The sequence below is a fragment of the Polypterus senegalus genome, chromosome 1, assembly GCF_016835505.1.
Source record: "Polypterus senegalus isolate Bchr_013 chromosome 1, ASM1683550v1, whole genome shotgun sequence".
Lineage (NCBI taxonomy): Eukaryota > Metazoa > Chordata > Cladistia > Polypteriformes > Polypteridae > Polypterus > Polypterus senegalus.
The window spans coordinates 195,284,926-195,307,169 of NC_053154.1; the positions used below are offsets into that span (position 1 = coordinate 195,284,926).

The 22,244-nt window shown below is 35.7% G+C and overlaps 1 protein-coding gene across 2 annotated transcripts in view; it reads right to left on the minus strand.

Moving 5' to 3' along the window:
• Positions 1–16,598, minus strand: part of lsg1 (large 60S subunit nuclear export GTPase 1) — a 35,197-nt gene extending 18,599 nt beyond the window's left edge. For both annotated transcript variants that reach the window (XM_039766184.1, XM_039766176.1), the window contains exons 1-5: positions 16,411–16,598; positions 13,742–13,868; positions 13,206–13,326; positions 11,112–11,198; positions 181–267 (exon numbers count right to left, since the gene is read on the minus strand). In XM_039766184.1, coding sequence (XP_039622118.1) covers positions 181–267; positions 11,112–11,198; positions 13,206–13,326; positions 13,742–13,868; positions 16,411–16,512 — 524 coding nt within the window. In that variant the 5' untranslated portion in view covers positions 16,513–16,598. The remainder of the gene's footprint in view (positions 1–180; positions 268–11,111; positions 11,199–13,205; positions 13,327–13,741; positions 13,869–16,410) is intronic.
• Positions 16,599–22,244: the final 5,646 nt, after the last annotated feature.

Consider the following 22,244-nt stretch of genomic DNA (forward strand, 5'->3'; position numbering starts at 1 on the left):
TTACTATATTCAGTATACACATACATATATACAGACATATACTGTATATTAAAACATCATGCAATACCCAAATAATGAGGCATGATGAAAATATACTAGTAAGTAAAACTTTAAAAGATTGTTAGCAATGGATCTCTTAATAAATACCTTTACAAGACAAAAAAGAAATACAAAATGTACCTTTTTTCAATGACTCTCCAAAGCTGCCGCCAAAAATCCAGGTTGCGCTCAAAAGGGGTAAGTATTAGTTTCTGTTGTTCTTCAAGCCTAAACACACAAAAGCAAAGTCCGATTGTAAACAGGTTACTTGAGTTGTGATTTTATGCAGCTGCATATCATTCCTAATTCCATTCAGCTATCATGCAGTAGATATTTATAAAAACTATATATAGCATTTTAGATGGTGTACATGAAAATTAACTTTAAAATTCACCGTCATGCATTTGCATCAGTAGCAACAATGAAAAAGCTTATGATCATGGACTTTTTGGAACTAAACTACTCAATCTAATGAAGGACATGTAATCTAATAGTGCATACTGTAGGTAAAGGATACCTACATTAACAGTAGACGCAGGATACAAGGATCTATCCTGGGCCCACTGCTCTTTTCGATCTACATACTTCCATTTGGTCAGATTATCTCAGAGCATAACATGAGCTACCACAGCTATGCTGATGACACACAACTATATTTATCAATAGCGCCTGATGACCCAAACTCTCCTCGTTCACTGACTTAATGTCTTACTTGTGTTTCTGATTGGATTAGTAGTCATTTTCCCCAAGTTAAATAAGAAGAAAACAGAAATCTTAGTTATTGGCAAAAATATAGTGAGGATACTAGAAACAAACTTGATCCATTACGCTTAAAAGTGAAGATGAAGGTAAAGAACTTACGGGTAACTATTGACTCTGACCTATGTTTTTAATCAAATATTAAGAGGATTTCAAGGAGAGCATTTTTTCACTTAGGAATATAGCAAATGACAGATCATTATAATTTTGCAAGATTCTGAAAAATTAGTTCATGCTTTTGTTTTTAGAGGACTAGATTACTGTAATGCACCCCTTTCAGGACTACCCAAGAAAGACATTAATCAGTTGCAACTAGTGCAGAATGCAGCTGCCAGAATCTTAACTAGGAAAAGAAAATCCGAGCACATCTCTCCAGGTTTGATGTCACTACATTTGTTACCTGTGCCATTCAGAATTTACTTTAAAATACTGCTAATGGTTTACAAAGCCTTAACTAATCTCACTCCGTCCTATATTTTGGAACGCCTGTCATCTTAAACTCCAAGTCGTAACATTAGATCTTCGAATGAGTGTCTGATAATTCAGGATCCAGCACATTAGTCAGCCTACACACAAAGCAGGTCATACATTAGACTTAGTAATTACTAAAGGACTAAAATTTGATGTGAAGCAGATCATTAATATTGGTCTATCAGACCATTTTCTCTTACTATTTAATATAGAAATAATGAAATAAATAATGAAATAATGAAAATATTTACAAGAAGCACATTGTTAAAAAACGCTTCTTTGATTCATCAGCAGAATTGAAATTCACAAACATCCTAAGCAACCAGTCCATTTGTAGTGCTTACTACAATAGTGAGAATAATCTAAATTGTAAGGTGGAAATTTTTAATACTAAGGTGAGAGCTGCTGCTGATATAGTTGCACCTGAAAAGATTGTTAAAAAATCTTCTAGCACTGTTATACAATGGAAGACCCAAAAAGTGTCTGATCTAAAGAGAACATGCCAGAGAGCTGCGCATAAATGGAGAAAAACTAAACCGATTATCCAATGAGTTATTGAAGGTTAAAATAACAGAATACAACAACATAGTCCAACTTGAGAGGTGATGTTATTTCTCTAAATTTATAAATAACATTGCTAGTAATCCCAGAGTCTTGTTCTCTACAATTAATCGTCTGTTAAATCCAGGTCACTCATAGGAATGCCTTCAAAATACTTCCAGTGAAACTTGTGAGGCTTTTGCTGTATTTTTTAATCAAAAAATTAATGATATTAGAAATAATATACTGCATCTCCCCAATACTGATCCTCTTAAACCCAGAACTCCATTATAAACAAATTCAATTCACCAGTATAGATTTACCTGATTTACATAAAATAATTTCTCAACTGAGACTCTCCACCTGTGTCCTTAACCCAATACCAACAAGTTTTTTCAAAGAAGTATCGGGCGTGCTAATTGATAGTATTCTTGACATAGTAAACTCGTCATTAGATACGGGGGTCTTCCTAGACGGTCTTAAGACTGCTGTAGTTAAACCCCTGCTGAAGAAAAATAATCTTGACTCCACTGCTTTGGAAAATTTTAGACCGATTTCTAACCTGCCTTTCTTAAGTAAAATTCTAGAGAAGACAGTCATTATGCAGCTTAATGATCACCTCAATAAACATGCTATTCTTGGTAAGCTTCAGTCAGGTTTCGGAACAAATCATAGTACAGAAACTGCACTTATTAAAGTAGTAAATGACTGGTGAGTAATTGCAGACAGAGGCCATTTATCTGTTCTCATCCTGTTAGATCTGAGTGCCGCATTTGATACCATTGATCACAATAATCTTAGAAATCGCCTTAGTCAATGGCTGGGCCTCTCTGGCAGTGTCTTAAATTGGTTTAAATCCTACCTGGCAGGTAGAAAATTCTTTGTAAGTTGTGGTAATTATACTTCAAAGACCCATGATATGATGTTCCACAAGGCTCTATCCTAGGTCCGCTGCTCTTTTTGATTTACATGCTTCCGTTAGGTCAGATTATTAAGGCATAATGTGAGCTACCACAGCTATGCTGATGACGCACAACTGTATTTATCAATAGTGCCTGACGACCCCAACACTCTTGATTCACTGATACAATGTTTCACTTGTGTTACTGAATGGATATGTAGTAATTTTTCTTAAATTAAATAGAAAACAGAAATTTTTTTGATTGGCAATCATGGATATAATGAGGATGTTAAAAATAAACTTGATGCATTTGGATTAAAAGTCAAGGTGGAGGTAAAAAATTTAGAGGTAACTATTGACTTTGACCAGAATTTTAAATCAAATATTAATCAGATTACTAGGACAGCATTTTTTCAATTAAGAAATATAGCAAAAGTTAGACCTCAACTCAACCTCTTGTAATGACCTTCAACATTACAAGATGTTGAAAAATTAGTTCACGCTTTTGTTTTCAGTCAGCTAGATTACTGTAACACACTCCTCTCAGGACTACCAAACAAAAGACATCAATCGATTGCAACTAGTGCAGAATGCAGCTGCTAGAATCTTAACTCTGTACATAAAATCCAAGCACATCACCCCAGTTTTTATGTTACTACATTGGTTACCTATGCCATTTAGAATTGACTTTAAAACAGTGTGTATGGTTTACAAAGCCTTAAATAACGTCACTCCATCTTATATTTTGGAATGTCTTATACCTTACACTCTAAATCGTAACCTTAGATCTTCAAATGAGTGTCTACTTAGAATTCCAAGAGCTAAACTTAAAAGAGGTGGTGAGGCAGCCTTCTGCTGTTATGCACCTAAAATCTAGAATAGCTTGCCAATAGGAATTCGCCAGGCTAATACAGTGAATCACTTTAAAACACTGCTGAAAACTCATTACTTTAACATGGCTTTCTCATAGCTTCATCTTAGTTAAATCCTGAGGCTCTATATATTCAATTAATTATCATTATTATTCATGGTGGCTCCAAAATCTGTACTAACCCCTACTTTCTCTTCTGTTCTTTTTCCAGTTTTCTGTGGTGGCGATCTGTGCCACCACCACCTAATGAAAGCACCATGATGTCCATACATTGATGGATTAAAGGCCAGAAGTCCACATGACTGTCATCATCAAATTCTTCCATGTGAACCCTGAATACAATGAGGACTGATTGAGGTCATTTATGTTAGGTAGAATGCCTAGAGGGGGCTGGGCGGTCTCATGGCCTGGAACACATGCAGATTTCATTTGTTTTTCTCCAGCCGTCTATAGTTTTTTTTGTCCTCCCTTGCCATCAAATCTTACTTTTATTCTATTGTTAATTAGTGTTCCCTAATTTTAATTATTTGTCTTTTTTCTCTTTCTTCATCATGTAAAGCACTTTGAGCTACATTGTTTGTATGAAAATGTGCTATAGAAATAAATGTTCTTGCTGTTGCTGATTATAATTCCAAGAGCTAAACTTAAAAGTGGCGAGGCAGCCTTCTGCTGTTATGCACCTAAAATCTGGAATAGTTTACCAATAGAGAAGTTCTCCAGGCTAATACAGTGGAGTATTTTAAAAAACTGCTAAAAACCCATAACGTGGCTTTCTCATATGTTCGTTCAATTATCATTTTCATCAAGCCTCCGCAATCTATACTAATCCCTACTATTCTCTGCTGTTCTTTTTCTGTTTTCCACCATCTGATCAAGGCATCATGAAGTCCCTACATCGAAGGATTGAAAGCAGTACCCCATTTGTCCACATGAACCATCCTTTCCTTTGTGTACTAGAATGTGTACACTTCTTTTCCAATCTTCATGAAGCTTCCTTTCACACACAATCATGTTTCACAGGTCTGTTAACTGTTCAAGTCCCTTCTGCTCCCTTTAATATTCTTAATTGTGCTCAAGGTGTGCCCACTGCTTAATATATCTTCATCTGTTTCAGTGTTTTTCCAGCCTCCTCTTACATAAATATACAACCCTGTCCTTCTATTTTCTCTAACATACATTATTATCCCATGTTTTCCTGATTCTGCAACTTCTCCATGTGCTTCTTCCAGATGCTCTGTATCCCATTATGATCAATCATGATTTTACCTTCTGCCTTTTCAAACAATTCACACCTACTACATCCTGCCTTTCATTTTCCTTCTGCTTAATGATCCTGCATACATCTATATTTCCTTCCTCACACTGTAGCCCATTTGCAAACTCTCATCTCCAAAGATGGTAAACTGACACATGCTTGCAGTCACTCTACCTGGAAGCTTACTCTTTGCTTTTATTTTTATACCACAATATTTCTTTCCATGATTTTTTCATGTTGCATTCGGCTAAACCAAATTGCTAAGTCAATCGACCTGGATTTGAATCTCATTTGCAGATTACTGAACAAATATGTTTGTGTGGACTCTTCTTTGCAGATCATTTCCCTTGCTCTTCATTGCTAATTTAAGAATACTGTGGATCACTTCTGACACAATGAAGACTTACTGTAACATAATTAATATTATCAACTAATCAATCAATCCTGTCATTGGTCACAATTCTAACAGTATCATGCTTATACTGTATTTCCTGCAGAGATGCATTTTGGGAATGTGCTGTAGTGTTCATGGATCTTCTATCTGTTAGCTGTGCCTTTCTGACCTGGTCACAATCCTTCCTCATGTTTGTCATTGAATAAAAGTCAAGGAATATTATGCAAATAAACAGTTTTTTTTCTGAACAGTCAATCATGAAGCTGAAGCTCCAACACTTTCTCTATTAAACATTATATATCTCCAATTAAGTGAGTCCACAGGTAGACTCCAAACAAGGTGTAGAAACATCAATGATGATCAATAAAATGGGATAGTGATCAATAAAATAGCACCAAGTGCCATAACACCCTTGTGTAAATGTAATATTTTTTATTTTTAATTAATTAGCAAAAAATCTTTTTTTCGCTTTGTCATTGTGGAGTATTAAGGGTTGCTTGATGAGGGAAAAATGAATTTAAATGATTTTAGTATAATGCTGCAACATACAAAATGAGAATGGGTCTGAATACTTTCTGAAGACACTGCACATGCATATATTACATACATACACAAACACACACACGCAAACACACATACATACATAAAAAAAACAGGCAGATACTTAGAACAGGCAAAGCATATAATCCTATCAGATCTGACCACGGATATGGTTTTGGTGCAACAGAGTTCTAGCATTTGGCATATTTTACACACCAGGGGTCTGGAAATCAAATTTATTTCTACTTGTCCACGGACAAGTAAACTTAGAAAATCCACTTGTCCACCAGTTAAATTCATTTGCCCATAAACAAATAACAAAAGTGAAAAATAGTTTATTTTTTCTGATTTCTTTTATTGATACCAAAACTGCCTTCCATTTTAAAACTGAAAAAAGTTCTTTCAGGGAGCAGTATTTTGCCACCTTGCTCTAGAACATTATATAAAAGCTTCCCTTATTTTAACTGGCTAATAAACAATGCCTTCATTATAGCTACACTAGTTCTTTTTTCATATATTACAGTTACATAACAGAACACTGTCCTGATTCATTTTCTGCCATGTTCTTCAGCTTTTGTCTTGCAACATCTTCTCCCCCAAGAATCTTTACTATCTCCGACAGCATGGGCTGAATGCTGTTCATTTCTGCTTGAGCTGGACTGATGGTCCTGCAGAAGTGGATGCTGATGACTTTTCAGGTTTTTTATGAGTGATGCGCCTGTTGCCAGGTGACAGCCAGAATTCCACAGCTGGTCATGGATCAAACTCTTCTAAAGAAGCAGTATTGAACAGCCTAGCATAACGCACAACCTAAAAGCGTTCAGCTTTAGAAAACGCTTTTTCAATTGAACCAACTTTTTTCTTACTTTTAGACTCATGTCTCTATCTGACGTACTAAACCCCCAGTTCCTATCCTTTTTCTTTCTGCACATAACCAATCACCACACGATAAACGTATTTGTGAAGTTAAAACTAGTTATAAGCTTAGACCTCTGAATGGATGGCATAATTAAACATGTATAAGGAAAAATTTTTTAAAGTTCTGAAAACTCTGAGGTCTAGGTTTATAACTATTTTTAATTTCACATTTTTATCGTGTGGTGATTGGTTATATGGAGAAAGACAAAGGATAGGAACTGGGGGTTTAGTACGTAAGATAGACACAGCAAACATGCAATTAAGAAAGCCTGCTCAGAAAAACATCCATTGAATTCTGCGTTCGTGTCTCCGACCTCCATCCAGATTACATACTCAACATTTACACAATATTTCAGTTAAACCTGTGCGATACCCATTCAGATATCCAGTTTTCTGGAGCCTCGTCACACCTGCCATAAACTTCTCTACACTGAACGTAGACCTGAGGACCCCTTGATGCAAGGGAGCCAGCCACGCCACCGTGCCCCCCGCCACCCATGTCTAATACATGCTTTAATGCACTTCGTGAAAAAGATATCAAGTATTTATCTTAATATTCTGAATGTTCATTGAGCAGGAATATCATGAAGTCAATGTGCGGCGATTGCTGCCGGCTCTTCCTCAGTGCAAGAGGAAGTCAGTTTAAGAAGCGCGCAGAGATTAACAACTGGGCCGGGAAACACTTAATATAAAGCATTTAATGTGCTACATTAATTTATGACGGGGTTTGAGAAAATCTAGTAAATGAAATATTCATTTTAAGATGAAATTTAGTTTGCGACATTTTACTGATAAATAAACTATGAGAATAAAGTGGAAATGTCGACTTTAACCTCGACATTTACATTTTTTTTTTGTCTTCACTGTGTCCGTATTGTTTTCACCATGGCATTAATACGCTCCCGTAGGTTTTTCAGGGCCTGTTGTGTCAGTTTTAATCAAGCAATGATCCATTTCTCATCCACGATGCTACTTGTTTCAGTTTCAGCAACATGCATACAGCGAGAACAACGTGCTTACCGCAGTGCATTATGGGTTACGCAGGTAATTCCTAATGACGTATTCGAAATTCCGCAAGATAGTACATTTCCAAAGAAGTAAATATTACCGATGTTGTCGGGAAAAAAATAATCGCGTCTAAGTGAAGATTTTTATTGATATTTCATAACATTTGGAAACTGTTAGAATGTTTTCTTCTTTACTAGCCAACCCGCGGCGTACCATACGCCGCATAATAAGGCCGGATTTTTAAGCACAGGGAGAAAATTAACATTTGAAAAATCAGTAATGTAATAAATCAGCAAGAAAAGCAACATTGTAACAATGCACAGAACGAACCAACACACAATCGTCCGTGACTGAAAACTGGCGGACCGCCATCGCTCATGTGCCGACCTCCAACTCGTCACTTGAGTCGTTGTCATCTTTGCACAGTCCAGATGCACCTGTGACTCACGTAGAATTTCCGTGTTCCTGCAGGAGCATCTAAGAAGACACATGATTGTCGCGGATGCGAATTGCTGTATGTAGCATGTAAAACAGTTTGCTGTGCACCCAGTCGTGCGTTGTAACTGAAAACTCGGTTTTTAAAGACTGCTTACTTCATTGTGTTTTAACCTCAGTTGTAAAGGATTGTTTTAAGTATCCCATGGGATACCCCTCGCAAACCGTTTTACACGCTGCATATGGCGATTCACCTCCAAGAGAAACATGCCTCTATGAAAAGTCAACGTGGCTCGGAGGTGCCAGGAGTTGGTGGGCGTGGCTCCTTCCTGCATGCGCCATAGGTGTCTTACTTGTCAGCGGCTCAGTGAATCCACACCCCTTCCGGCGTGCTTTCCATGGTTGTCTTGCCTTAGTGAATTATATATATAGATTTTTAATAAACTGACAGCGCGAAACCAACTTGTTTTATATGAAAAATTCTCTAATCAAAAACGATCTATAGACAGCTCATCAAAATTGATGTCACGCAATAAATTTCTTAACTCCTCAATATATCACACCCTACGCGAAATCGCAAATTTCAGGAAAGATTAACTGCCTAACAAGCTTTATGTGGAGCAAACAATTGCATTGTAGGTGAAATGACCGCATTTTATGTAGAAAAAATTAATTTTATCAATAATATATAAAAGTTATCGATTATAATGAAAAATTATCAAATTACATCGTAATGTCGGCATGAAAAAAATGACCGCATCTCCAAGTGTGTAAATAGTAGGGTAAAATACTTATGTAAGACCACAAAAGTGATTCCCCTTTGAAAAATCAGCCGTCATTTTGTAAACAATATTGAATACCAATTTGAGACATGAAGAACATACCAAAGTAGACTGTTTCCGCATCGAAGCACGCACTCCAAATGTTTAAAATTTGAAAGCAGTGGTAAAAATGTGCCCTGCACAGCACATATATTGAATGTATGAATATGTGCTATGTAAATAAATGTTGATTGATTGATATAATTCCTTTTTTCTCCAGAAAATTGCACTTGTCCGCGGAGTACAGTATCTAGTGTTTGCTGATAATTGTACAATAAACTCAAAATGTCCAGTTAACAGCACTTCTCTGTGCAAACACACGGTTAATAAGAGGGGTCAGTTAGCCCTTGAATGTGAAAGAAGTGTGACTGAAGATTGGAAAAATGTCAATTTTGTCTGATGAATCTCAGTTTCTGCCACAACTGCAAAATTTGGGGTAAAGAACATGGATGTGTGGGTCTAACTTGCAGAAATCAATGATAAGGGTAGGTGTTAGAAATATGGTTGGTGTAATATTTTCTTTGACCACATTAGGCTCAGATTGTGTGTTTTACTTTTCTTGTTTTCTTAAATATTTTTTCTTCTTTAATATTCTGATACCTTTTTCTTTTATTTTTGCAAAGTGCTATCAAAGTTGTAAACAGAAAGGTGATGCCTGAGCTTGAACAACCCAAGTTATAGTCTCCAAAATATCCTGTGTAAGGTCACTTTCATTTCCTGTTAATCAGAACAATAACAAGCAAAGATGTAACAAAAATGCATCCTTTTAAAATATCAAAATCAAGATTAGTGTTCAGTGTTTTGTGTACAAGTTGAATCCCTATTTGATAATGAAGAAATTGGTTCAACATTGTGAATAAATTCAATTTTTTTCATTTTACGCAGTTCATGTCTGCTGAAAAGAAATTTTTTTTTGCACGAGCCCTGTAGATATTCTGTAGTCCAAAGGAGAGCATGAAAAGCTTATAGTCACTAAATCATTTACTTTTCTTCTACATACTCTAGCTTCTTTCTTTAATGGAGTGCTTAATCCTTCTCTGCAGATTCAATTTATTCTTCTGTTTCACTGACCTAAACAATTTTTGTTGTTTCTATTAGTTTAATGTCTTTCACAATCCAAGTTTCCTGTCTGCATATACTGTACTTTAGTAGCTTTCTATTTAGTTACTAATTACAGATGATCCCCTTTACTTCGCGAGAATCCATGTAGTCTCATTCAGAGATAGTGGTGAATTCATAACATCTCTGTCAGTATTAAAAAAATAAATAATAAATAAAAAAATACAATGGCTGTATTCTGCACTTTCAGTTTCTATTTGGAATTTTGTTAGTAGATGAATAACATCAAGACATTAAAGATCCAGCTCTGTTAAATAATGTCCAATTTAAAGCAATTATGTTTTGCAGTTTAAATGTTTTGCTGGCAATGAGCAGACATGAAATGTTTTGCTGGCAATGAGCAGACATGTATACACCCACACACATCTACAGTTTGTTATAATAGTCATTCTGCAGTACATAGCTCACAAATGAAGTTTCAAAAAATAAAAAAATAGTGTTTTCAACATTCAAATATTTCATACCTTATTTATACTAGGCACATCTATAGTACATATACAGTACCATTTACATCTGACTTTTGATAGAAAACTGCATATCATACTGTATTTATCCCACATATATTATTTTTAACCCAAGTAAAGCAACAAATCAACTCACACATGGACATATAATCGCACTACAAAAACGTGTCACTTTCTTCTCCCATCACGCTGCACAAAATTTAACTGAATAAAGAAAAGATGATTTTAAAGAAGAATACTTAAAATTGTACAATATAATCATATGTGGAAACAAGGAGAAAAATAATATTTAAAAGAGCTCATACTTTAAGACTGCATGCTGCATGAAAACTTGCACACAGTGACCTGAACACCTTAGAATTCCCAGTAACAAGTATTAGGTTATATGAAAAATATGTTTTTATAGTTCAGGAAGTGTTTTCCTGTAGCTCTCCCTAAAACTCAATAGGAATTAAAAAAATAAAAAATAAAACACAACATAAACCACATAAGTAAAACAAATATATTTTTCATCAGTACCTTCATGCTTTTTTAAATTACAAGGGTAGATTACAGCTGGTAGCCTCAGGTACTTACTGTGCAAGTGATCGTCTCCATTCAAGAAAAGACTCTCTCTCTGATATCTCCAGCGCTTCTGCACTAGTACTCTGGTCCCAGTAAGGCCTAGAAAGAAAAATCATGTATTATTACTTTTGCCATATCAAAGCTGACAATCTGTTTACCACTCTCTTCACAAATGTAATACTTTTGAGCATAACTTGGTCAGATTTTTCAAGCTAGATATTTTTATTAAGGGACTAGGGGGCTTTGCCCACCCCCGGGGTTGGTTATCCAGATTCAAATGAACAGGATTTAAAGAGATTGTTATTTTCATGGGAATTGTTACATACTCTTTCGATTCTATGATGCATCACTTCTCCATGATCCTAAATATACACCTGACCGAATTCTGGTTTCTTCAAAATTAAAGTTGTTGTAGCTTTATTTGTTGCGGGACCACAGAATCTCATAGCGTATGGTCCATTATTGTGTTAATCTACATTTTCAGCATTTATGGATGCAAACGCAAAAGGATTATTGTAGACTCTGACATTTTGCCTGTAGTGTTTGTGGATTTCACTTTCACCAAACAACAAATCTTTAAATTCTTGCGGATACGCCTCTTCATTGGGAGGCAACACTACTTTTCCCTAATGGCAACACGAATTAGACAATCTACAAGTCTCTGACTTAAAGTTTAAAGCCGAACAATATCTACATACTTCTGTCATATCACCTATGGCCATATATTCAAATCTCTTTTTGATGTTCCGTTACATCACCCAGTAATAATTTCCGTTTGTTTGTGCTAATGCGATATTTACTTTATTTTTTTTTGATACTTTCAAATTTTACTACTTTCATATTCTCTAACCTGCTCTGCATGTGTTTCGTGCCAATGATTTGAACGTTTTTATGAAGTCTTTTATTTCTGACCCCGATTGGACCTACGAGGTTTTCAATACCACTGGGTACTGGTTGATTATTGTTTTCCTTATTTTCTGAATTTGCACATAGCTGCTCTTTCTTCTCTTAGTTGTTGACGTGTCATCTAGAATGTATAAAATTTTTAAGAGCTGGGAGCACATGAATGGTGTCTGGCAAAAGCATTCCAACAACTGAGAGGTTAGATGTTCGTGATCTTCTTTTAAATTGGTTGTAAGTAGGGTGTGACGTGCAAAAGTGACCGTCTCACATGTCTTGCTTCCCAAGGTTTTAAAGTCAAGGCTTGTAGGACGTCAAAGTGTCTTTCCGAGAAGATCACGTCTTGACCCCAATTTTTTATTATAATAGAGAGATAGATATACAGTATATTAATCTCTGAATATCATGTTTCTTAATCATCCAGTGCACATACCGCCAAATGCTGAGCATAAAAAATAAATGAACACAAAAGTGTAGGACTGTAAAAAGGTATGCATCTAAAACCAAGATCACATTCTTTATTTAATAAGCTTAACTTAATGCATTATCATTCAGAATCATTTTTTATATTCCTTTATGCATTTATTTTGCCTACTTTAGAATGATTGCAAGAAACATAAATACAGTTTCAAAAAGGCATTCCACACAACAAGAGCTTATTTATTGTATATAACTTTTTTTTTTTTTTAATGTTCAGTATCAACAAAACGTTTATACTAAATACCATAAAGAGCTATTGAAGCATCGCGCCAATGACAATTGTAAATTCTTGGAGTTGTATAGTGGACACTGAGAGCTACAAACTTTATTGGACTTATAAAAATGTAACACTGCTTACAGAGACTGCAGCTTGCAATTCTTTACTCTACTTCAGTAAAATGACAAATCTGTTCATGTGGATGCTAAACTCATGCAAAGAAAACTTTGCCCTGTGACACACTTCTTTGTTTTGATTATGGGTTTAAAATCTAGAGGTGGTGTAAAGCCTAAACTTTAGTGTTATTATTTAACCAAGCTATTTAAAAAAAAAAACCAAAACACACTTGATAGAAAAAAAAACACTCCAATTACAGTTTTCATATATAATTTGCTTTACCCACTGAACTACAAAAGTAGATTATTATTATTACTGCTCTTTTCATTAGTGTATGTGATAAGGGTGAAGGCACCTTTCACATAGAGCCTGCAAGCATGTCAGTGCTGTACCTCCGTGGTATTCTTAAGAAGTGTTTATTCTCCTCCTGAAGTGTATGGATCCTTTTCATTTCCTCTGTTGTTAGAAGGCCACTCCTGTTTTCCGCAGGCACAAACTTAATATTGAGTTTCTCTGTAGGATTAACATATAAAGTTCATGAATATTTCTTTGTGCAGACCACAATTAAAGTAAAAAGAGTAATTGGAAGTGAAATATAAAAATATTCTTAAAAACATTCTTACCATAAAAGCAACACAAACCAAAGATGAAAAGCTAACAATGATCTAACTTTACTGATTTTTGCTGGCTTTTTCACATTAGAGACATAAATGCCCTTATTATTGAATGCATTAATTTAATTCTTAAAATCTGTTGTTTCACATTTTAACTTCCTTGCAAATATAATAAACACAAAACCTTTTCAGAAATTAATAACTAACATATCAATTCTTTCATTATTATTTTAACGTAACTATAAAAGAACATTTTAAAATATTTATAAACAAAAAAAATCTCACAATGTTTAAATACTGCAGTATGTGTTTACCTGCAACAAACTCAGTTCCGGCTAATTCTGCTGTGGCCAGAAACTCATCCATGGAGCTCTGTTCTGTGACAGATTGCAAGTTGAGTCGACCCCAATCATAGCCATCATTAAGTTCGCTTGTATGGAGCTGCAAGGATAAGACAATGTAGATATTATCATCCACAGGTTAATGGCCAAAAACAAACAAAACACACAGGTGTTCATCAAAGCCTTGATTGCAAACAATGCATCATGGGTAAGAGAGTCAGGAAAGTTATTTGCTTTCAACACAAATAATTCCAATAAATAATCCTTATTCTCTCTATACAAAATCTTTGTACAGAGAACACAATCCTAACGTACTTTACTTGTACAAAGCTATAATAAAATTGCTTATACATATTTTTTTTCTGTGAGAAGCCAGGCAGGTTAAATTGACTTTCTCAGACACAAACAGTAAATCAGAGTCGGGGACTAAATAAATAATCTTTACATTTAGAGCAAATTTTGTTATTCAACATGCCACACTGCCTGCCTGACATCTAAAAAACTAAACATTCCTGTGGATTATTTAAACCTTTGTGGCAACGTGTGTGAAATTTAAACTCTATCAAAAAGGATTAACTAAAAACAGCAAGTCATATTTTAACCAACATGCCAGAATTTTTTTTTTCTTTCAGCGATTGGCTTTGCTCCATTTTGGTCTTTATGTCAGCCATAAAAAACACAATTTTCCATTTAGAATGAATTTTTTATAACTTTATATTTGTTGCTTTTAAAAGATAACATGTCCATCTGCAGCCTAAATGCTAGTGTATTGATTTAATTTTAAAAGAGAATGCATATTCCGTACTGACCCCTACTCTCTTTTCTGTTTCTTTTTCCGGTTTGTTGCGCCACCACCACCTACTCAAAGCTTCATGATGCTCCAACAATGATGGACGGATTAAAAGACAGAAGTCTACGTGACCATCATCATCATCATCAAGCCCTTCCGTGAGAACCCTGAATCCAAAGAGGACTGTTTCATTTATGTTAGGTAGAATGCCCAGAGGGGACTGGGCAGTCTCATGGTCTGGAATCCCTTCAGATTTTATTTTTTCTCCAGCCGTCTGGAGTTTTTTTTTTTCTGTCCCCCCTGGCCATTGAACCTTACTCTTATTCGATGTTAATTAATGTTGATTTATTTTGTGTTATAATTGTGTCTTTCATTTTTCTATTCTTTAATATGTAAAGCACTTTGAGCTACTGTTTGTATGAAAATGTGCTATATAAAGAAATGTTGTTGTTGTTGTTATATCACATTAAACTTTTGTTTGAGAAATTAAGGTAACAAAATATGTACTCCTTATTTAAACTACAAGAGACTTTTGTAAAGTCTTGTAAAGGCAAAATTCATACCCTCCCACAGAACAGGTTGGGATCGAGATATTTTAAAGGATCTAAAGCATCAACCTTCATATTGACAATTATTAAAACCCCGCTAGATCTTAGGCAACGTTTCAGTGTATCAATGTCTAAACATGTCATTGACTGAATAATGTTCATTTGCAAAATTCCTCTAAAATAGACAAATTTAACTAGCATATTTCCTCTTACCTAAATGCTGAAATGGAAGGAAGTAAATTTCAATAATATTAATGCGTTGAAAAAGACGGCTTCAGCCTCCTGGAGTGTCCCATGTCTACCAATTAAAAAGCACACTTGCTTGGGTCAGACAAAATTGACACAGGAGTCCCCTCTTGTGCCAGCTTGAGGAAACACAAATGACCAAATGCGATTTTACTATTTCCCAGTGCAGGACCTGGATGCTCACGTCGAGCCAGTCAAAGCGGTTATATAGTTTATAACGGGATTCATTTTTGTTGTCAACATGTGAAAAAAACAATTTTACCTGTTACAGTGTCTTAATTTTCGTAGTTCGTCCGTTGCCGCTTATTTTACCAGTATACTGACGCTCACCTATGTAAATCTAACCTACAGATTAAAACAAAAAAAACCCCTCCTTTCCTACACATGTATAAAAATTCCCCTACGTGATTTAATCCTCAAGACTGGCCGTTAAACACCATAGTTTATCCCGAGACTACCAGTGAATTCAACGTATTACCCTCCTGGGCAAAATTCATATGCATTTTTTTTTAAGTCAATGATGGAGCTTAATAACACGGATCAATTCATAAGTTTAAAAATGTCGTATTTTTCTGTTGCCATAGAGCTGTGGGAGTAACTAGCGACTTTCTGCCTCATTTAGTTTGAGAATAACTACATGTTTTAGCATGTGAATCCTTACTTTTAAGAACACACTTCATGTGTACGTGTGTGTGCGCAAACGTTTAAAGATGACCTTTACCCAATTCTGTATTATCATGGTCTAGACTGAGACAATACATTCAACAAATATTTACGTAATATTCTTATTTTGGATTGATCCTTTACAGGTATACTTTAAAATACCTACTATTCCTTTTCTGCTTAAGTTTGGAATGTTAGAATTGTTAAATTAAAAATACACATCCTACTTTTGCATGTGCAGTTAACATCTGTGTAGACCTCGGCACATGCGTTGTTATTATTATTCTTTTTACTATAAGTGTACTGTATTTTCTTAATTATTGTAAATCACCTGCAAGACAGCACTACTGTAAATTGTTTTTGTGAATGGAGTTATTATTAAAAAGTCGCCTCACCCAGGATCCCGTCTTCCGGTGACTCAAGCTTGTTAGATTCTTGTGCTTTACCAGCGTTCTGCCTAAAGCGCTACCTCCACCGGAACATTTCTTTTTCCCCATTTCTTATGTTAGTTCTTAATTTTGTTTCGTTACCCAGTCCAAAACTTAACGTGGAGAGCACGAGACTTGAATTCTGTGCAAGGAGCGGAAACGACTAAGAACGTACCAATTTTATTGAACTAGAGGGGGATTTATTTCTCTATGTATATTTTAATCTACACGTCACATGCGTAGAAACTATATTTGATTTTTTATTATTAAATTTGTATATTTGAGCAATGTAATAATTTATATTAAAATATATAAGAAAATTGATTGGTTAATAAAATAATACCACCTCCATCAGCTGTCCCTAGTGGTACACCCTGGTGCGTCCTTTAAATGCGTCTGTCTAGATAACAAAACAATATGAACGTTTTCTTATTACGTCGGCAGGGTTTGCTGAGCAAATAGAGATGTACAGTACATATAAAGGGGTAAAACTAAACCTGTATTTTCTTTCTGTGGCACGAGTTTAACTACATAAAAAGAATTATAGAAAACAAAATGATTTTAATTATTTGTTCAGGTGCTTCGGATTCCTCAGAGGAAATCTGCACAGTTTTGTTTGCACATGCAAGGTTTCTGTCCCACCCTGGTTATTTTTTAAAGAACGTGCTTAATTTAAGCATGTAAGTGATAACGGTGAAATAAATGTTTTATACTTAACTATACCCGAAATATTTATTATAATTGTGAGCATATATATTTATAATTTCTTGTAATATCCCCAAGTTACTATTCATGCTTTTATTTTTTCTCGCCTCGATTACTGCAATTCGTTGTATTCTGGGATTAACAAATCTCTTGATACACAGGTTACAGCTGGTCCAAAATGCTGCCGCTCGCTTTCTGGTTGGGGCAAGGAAGTATGACTCTGTTTCTCCTATTTTAGGTTCTTTACACTGGCTGCCTGTCAGTTTTCGAATTGATTTTAAAATCTTGCAGCTAGTTTTTAAATCTTTACATGGGCTTGCCCCTGCCTATTTATCTGAACTGTGTGTTTTACACCAGCCATCTAGAGTGCTTAGATCTTCTGGTCAGTTGTCTCTTGTTGTCCCTCGTACCAAATGTAAAACCAAGGGGGGCAGGGCCTTTGCAGCTGCCGCCCCTCGCCCGTGGAACTATCTCATCATATTAAGGAGTCATCTACAATTAAACAGTTCAAAACAAGATTAAAAACTCACTTCTTTGCACTTGCATTCAGTGACCTTCAGTAATACTGATGGTTTTCCTCTTTGTGATCATATAACATTATTTCTATTTATTATCTCTTATTTTATGTTCATATATTTTATTACTATTTGTTTTATTGTTTTTTTTTCTTTTATTCTATTATTGTAAAGCACTTTGGCCGCAGCATTACTATGTTGTTTTAAATGTGCTATATAAATAAATTGACATTGACAAGTTTGAGAGTGGGTAGTTTTGCCTAGGTCATCAGAGCTGTAACTTTGTATATTATAACATAGAGCAGATCTCCAGAGGTTTGTTTTCTCCAAATGGCTATTAAACTGTGCTGGTTTTCCTTTTTTCTGCGGTCAACTGGCCATAACTAATTCGTTTAATTGAGTTAATAGGACTTTATATTATCGTGATTTGTTTCTGTTGTTCATGGATAGTTGTTCGATTTTATTGTTTGTTTAATGCAAGTCATTTCAATATGTATTATTTTAGTCCTGTGCGTTTGTGATCCACGGTTTGGTGTGTTTCTAGTTTTTCAAGATAATAGCTGGACTTTGTGAGTTGGTAGTACCATACTGTTTGCTGGAGTTTACTTCAACTCCTTGTAAAATGTGTTCCGCGATGTTCATGCAAAGGAAACAGATATTTTGAGGTAAGGTAATTTGTATTCAATAATCGTGACACCGTTGAGTAGTTAATGCAAATGAGCATTTCATTGTAGTTTACATAACAAAATGACCCCATAAACCTATATTTTAGAGGAAAAGAACAGTGTAAAATTGTAATTGAATGGTTTGATATAATTTGTATTAAAAAGTGTTGTATTTTGAGAATAGGAAAGAAATAGCAGTGGAGATCAGATTTTTTCGTTTCTGCCATTTTTGCATTTGATCAAGTGTTTAGTACCTGCCTCTACAGCAGATGGCAGTGTTTACGCTTGCTGATAGCAACACAGTATCCAGCATGACCTCATGGAAAGGAGAGTTTTAAGAAACCCTGATATTGTCAGATGTACTTCTCGGGTTACAACCTTGTACATAGAGTTATGAGATATTCATGCATTTAATGAGTGTTCAGCTTATTTTTATACAAATTATCAAACATGCACAGAGCAGCTGCACTTCATAAACCAAAAATCTCGGTTAATATTAGGAGTTTTCATGTTATTCCAGTTTGCACCTTTTTTCAGCTACATTAAATGGTGAAGTTTTTATAATTCCTACATTCAGACTAGAGCAGTGGTCTCAAACACGCGGCCCCCGAGGCAATTATCTGTGGCTTTACTTGAACTGGCCAAATCTACCACTAAAATACATTTTACTTTGCAGCATTTTCCTAACAATACTGTATCTATGGAGGAATCTTCAATTCTCTCTCTGAAATACATAATATCTTCGGCAGAATCCATTTAATCGGCAGTAGTAAGCATTTTACATATTAATTCTTGTGCTATCGATTCACCAATCAATAACTAGAGGGTGTGTTAGAGCCCACCCTCTCAACTTTGACGAGTGAAAGTGACAGTTTTATTTCAAGTCGTATTTCATGATGGTTTGGAGGAATGTTACGGACAAAATTAAATAAATAAGCAACAAAAAACATTTTGTGACACATTTATTTATGCACTCATTTCATGACATTTATTTATTTAGGCACTCATTTCATGACACATTTATTTATTTATTTATACTCACATTTCACAGTACTTTTATTTATTTGCGCATTTATTTATTTAATTTTGTTCGAAATATTCCTCTATATTTATCTAGTCCGACGATCAGAATTAAAATACTATTCTTCTTACTTAACTCAGCATTCGGTGTTGCTACTTTTAATTCCAGTGACGTCAGTTAAACCTAAACAGTTGACGTAAACAGTGTTTGCAAATTACTTTGTATAGTTCTTGCTGTTATTTGTATGCATCAATGTTGATTAAAGTCACTAATGTTGTCTTCGTCATCGAAAAAGCGCAAGATTGCTGACGAAAAACGAATATTCCAGGGTAAATTGGCAAATTTATACTTTGTCACGGAGGTCGGAGACAGAGGCCAGTGTGTTGTTTGTTTGCAGTTTATCTCGGTGTTTAAAGAGTATATTGTGCGTCGACATTACAATACAAAGCATCGAGAACAGTATGGTGCATTGGCTGGCAAACTGAGCGTGGAAAAGGTTCAGTAACTGAAAGCATCAATTACAAAACAGCGAAACTTTTTCTCGAATGTTAGTAAGTCAAGATTCTATAACAGCGAGTTTTGTCCTCTGTAATATGATGGCAACATCTTAGCGGCCGTTTACTGAAGGCCAATTCGTAAAAGATTGTTTTATAAAGGCATGTGAAATTATTTGTCTGGATAAAAAGAAACTGTTTGAAGGCATAAGTGTGTCCGCAAATACTTTTGCAAGCAGAATCACTGAATGAGCTAGTAACATTCATCAGCAACTGAATACAGCAGCACAAGGCGTAACATGTACTGCATACTGTGCTGTGTTCATTCGTGGGGTTGATGAAAACCTAATCGTAACCGAAGAATTATTACATTTATTACCTATGAAAGGCACGACGACTGGTTGTGACATTTTCCAAGAATTAGCTGCATTAACAGAGCAGGGGCCTCATGTATAACACCGTGCATAGAATTCGCACTATAACATGACGTAAGCACAAAGCCGAAATGTGCTTACGCACAGAAAAATCCAGGGGCCTCATGTATAAACGGTGCGTACGCACAGAAATGTTGCGTAAGAACTTTTCCACGTTCAAATCGCGATGTATAAAACCTACACTTGGCGTAAATCCACGCACTTTTCCACGGTACCTCATTCCTTGCCGTACACAAGTTCTCCGCTCGGTTTTGCAGACTGGCGGCACCCATCGTCAAAGCAATGCTACTGTTCCTGTGTGGTTACACCTTATTTTCCTGACGCGGCTTTATAAATACACTGAAACTAACTGCATATTGTTTATTAATGTAACACATCTGATTGTAATTAACTTGTAACAATATAATGGTCCAGGGAATAGCCATAGTATTCCAAATACCATAACTGCTTTAGCGTTGTTACTCTCACTGCAATTCTTCTTCTTCTTCCAGCTCCTCCTGTTAGGAGTTGCCACAGCGGATCATCTTTTTCCATATTACTCTCACTGCACCACTCGGAGTATTTCTATCACTGTGTCAAAGTGTGAATCACAGCAGCAGCTGTTCGGAAAGAGAATTATCGGTATATAGCTTTAAGCACACGCTGCTTCTGGATTTTTCTGTGCGTAAGCACATTTCGGCTTTTGTGCTTACGCCATGTTATAGTGTGAGTTCTGCACACGGCGTTATACATGAGACCCCAGATGCAGGAATCTGTGCGTACACCAACTTCCGCGTTCTTGTGATTGTGCGTGACCTTTGATGAAATTATTTATTGCAGCAGTACTCAGGGGCGGCTCTAGGCCTGTGGCGGCCCTGGGCAGAGAAAGAATTGGTGGCCCCTTCGCCCGCCAATGTCAATATGGTATCTTATGCACGGTGGATGGCCACGTCCGTTGCGGACACTGCTTAGCCGCCTCGTGCTCATGACACAAGCATTTAACTTTTATCGAAATTTGCGGCGGCGTTTTTAGCTGTGTCGTTATTTTATCTTTCTGTTTTATATTCAATATATATTGGCGTGGCCCCTGCAGTCCTTGCTTTTCTTTCTCCAAGTAACCGATCACCACACAATTAGCTCAGTAATAGACGTAAAGCCATCTGTATGCTTAGAGCGCCGATTCTTCAAAACATTTAAGGAAGATTGAAATATCTTCGTAGTACATATTTAATTATTCTATTATTAGATTATTTAAATGAATTTAAAGTTTTATCTATATAATATAATAAACATTTTGCTGCATTTCATCTTAAAAATGATATCGTCATCATATGTAAATACGCGCTTTATATAGTGGCTCAGGTTGTGTAATATTATAACTGTAGTGCAAGTTTACAATGGGGTGATTGTACTTATAAGTACAAACAATTCTACAAGGAGCAATTGATTAAGTGTGTTTAAAGTTCTTGGGATGAAACCTTTTCTGAACCACGAGGTCCATAAAGGAAAGGCTTTGAAATGTTTTGTTGTGGCTGAGACAGCGTGTTCTTGATACTGTATACCGATAATTCTCTTTCCAATCAGCTGCTGTAGAGCTGTGATACTCCACTCAGATACAGTGATATAAATACTCCGAGTGGTGCAGTGAGAGTAATATTGAAAAAGATGATCCGCTGTGGCAACTCCTAATGGGAGCAGCTGAAAGAAGAAAAAGAGGAAGGTGCAGTGTATTTGGAATACTATGGCTATTCCCTGGACCATTATATTGTTACAAGTTAATTACAATCAGATGTATTACACTAATAAACAATATGCAGTTAGTTTCAGTGTATTTATAAAGCCAAGTCAGGAAAATAAAAGAGTAACCACACAGGAACAGTAGCACTGCTTTGACGCTGGGAGCCGCCAGTCTGCAAAACCTAGCGGAGAACTTGCGTACGACAAGGTATGAGGTACTGTGGAAAAGTGCGTGGCTTTACGCCAAGTGT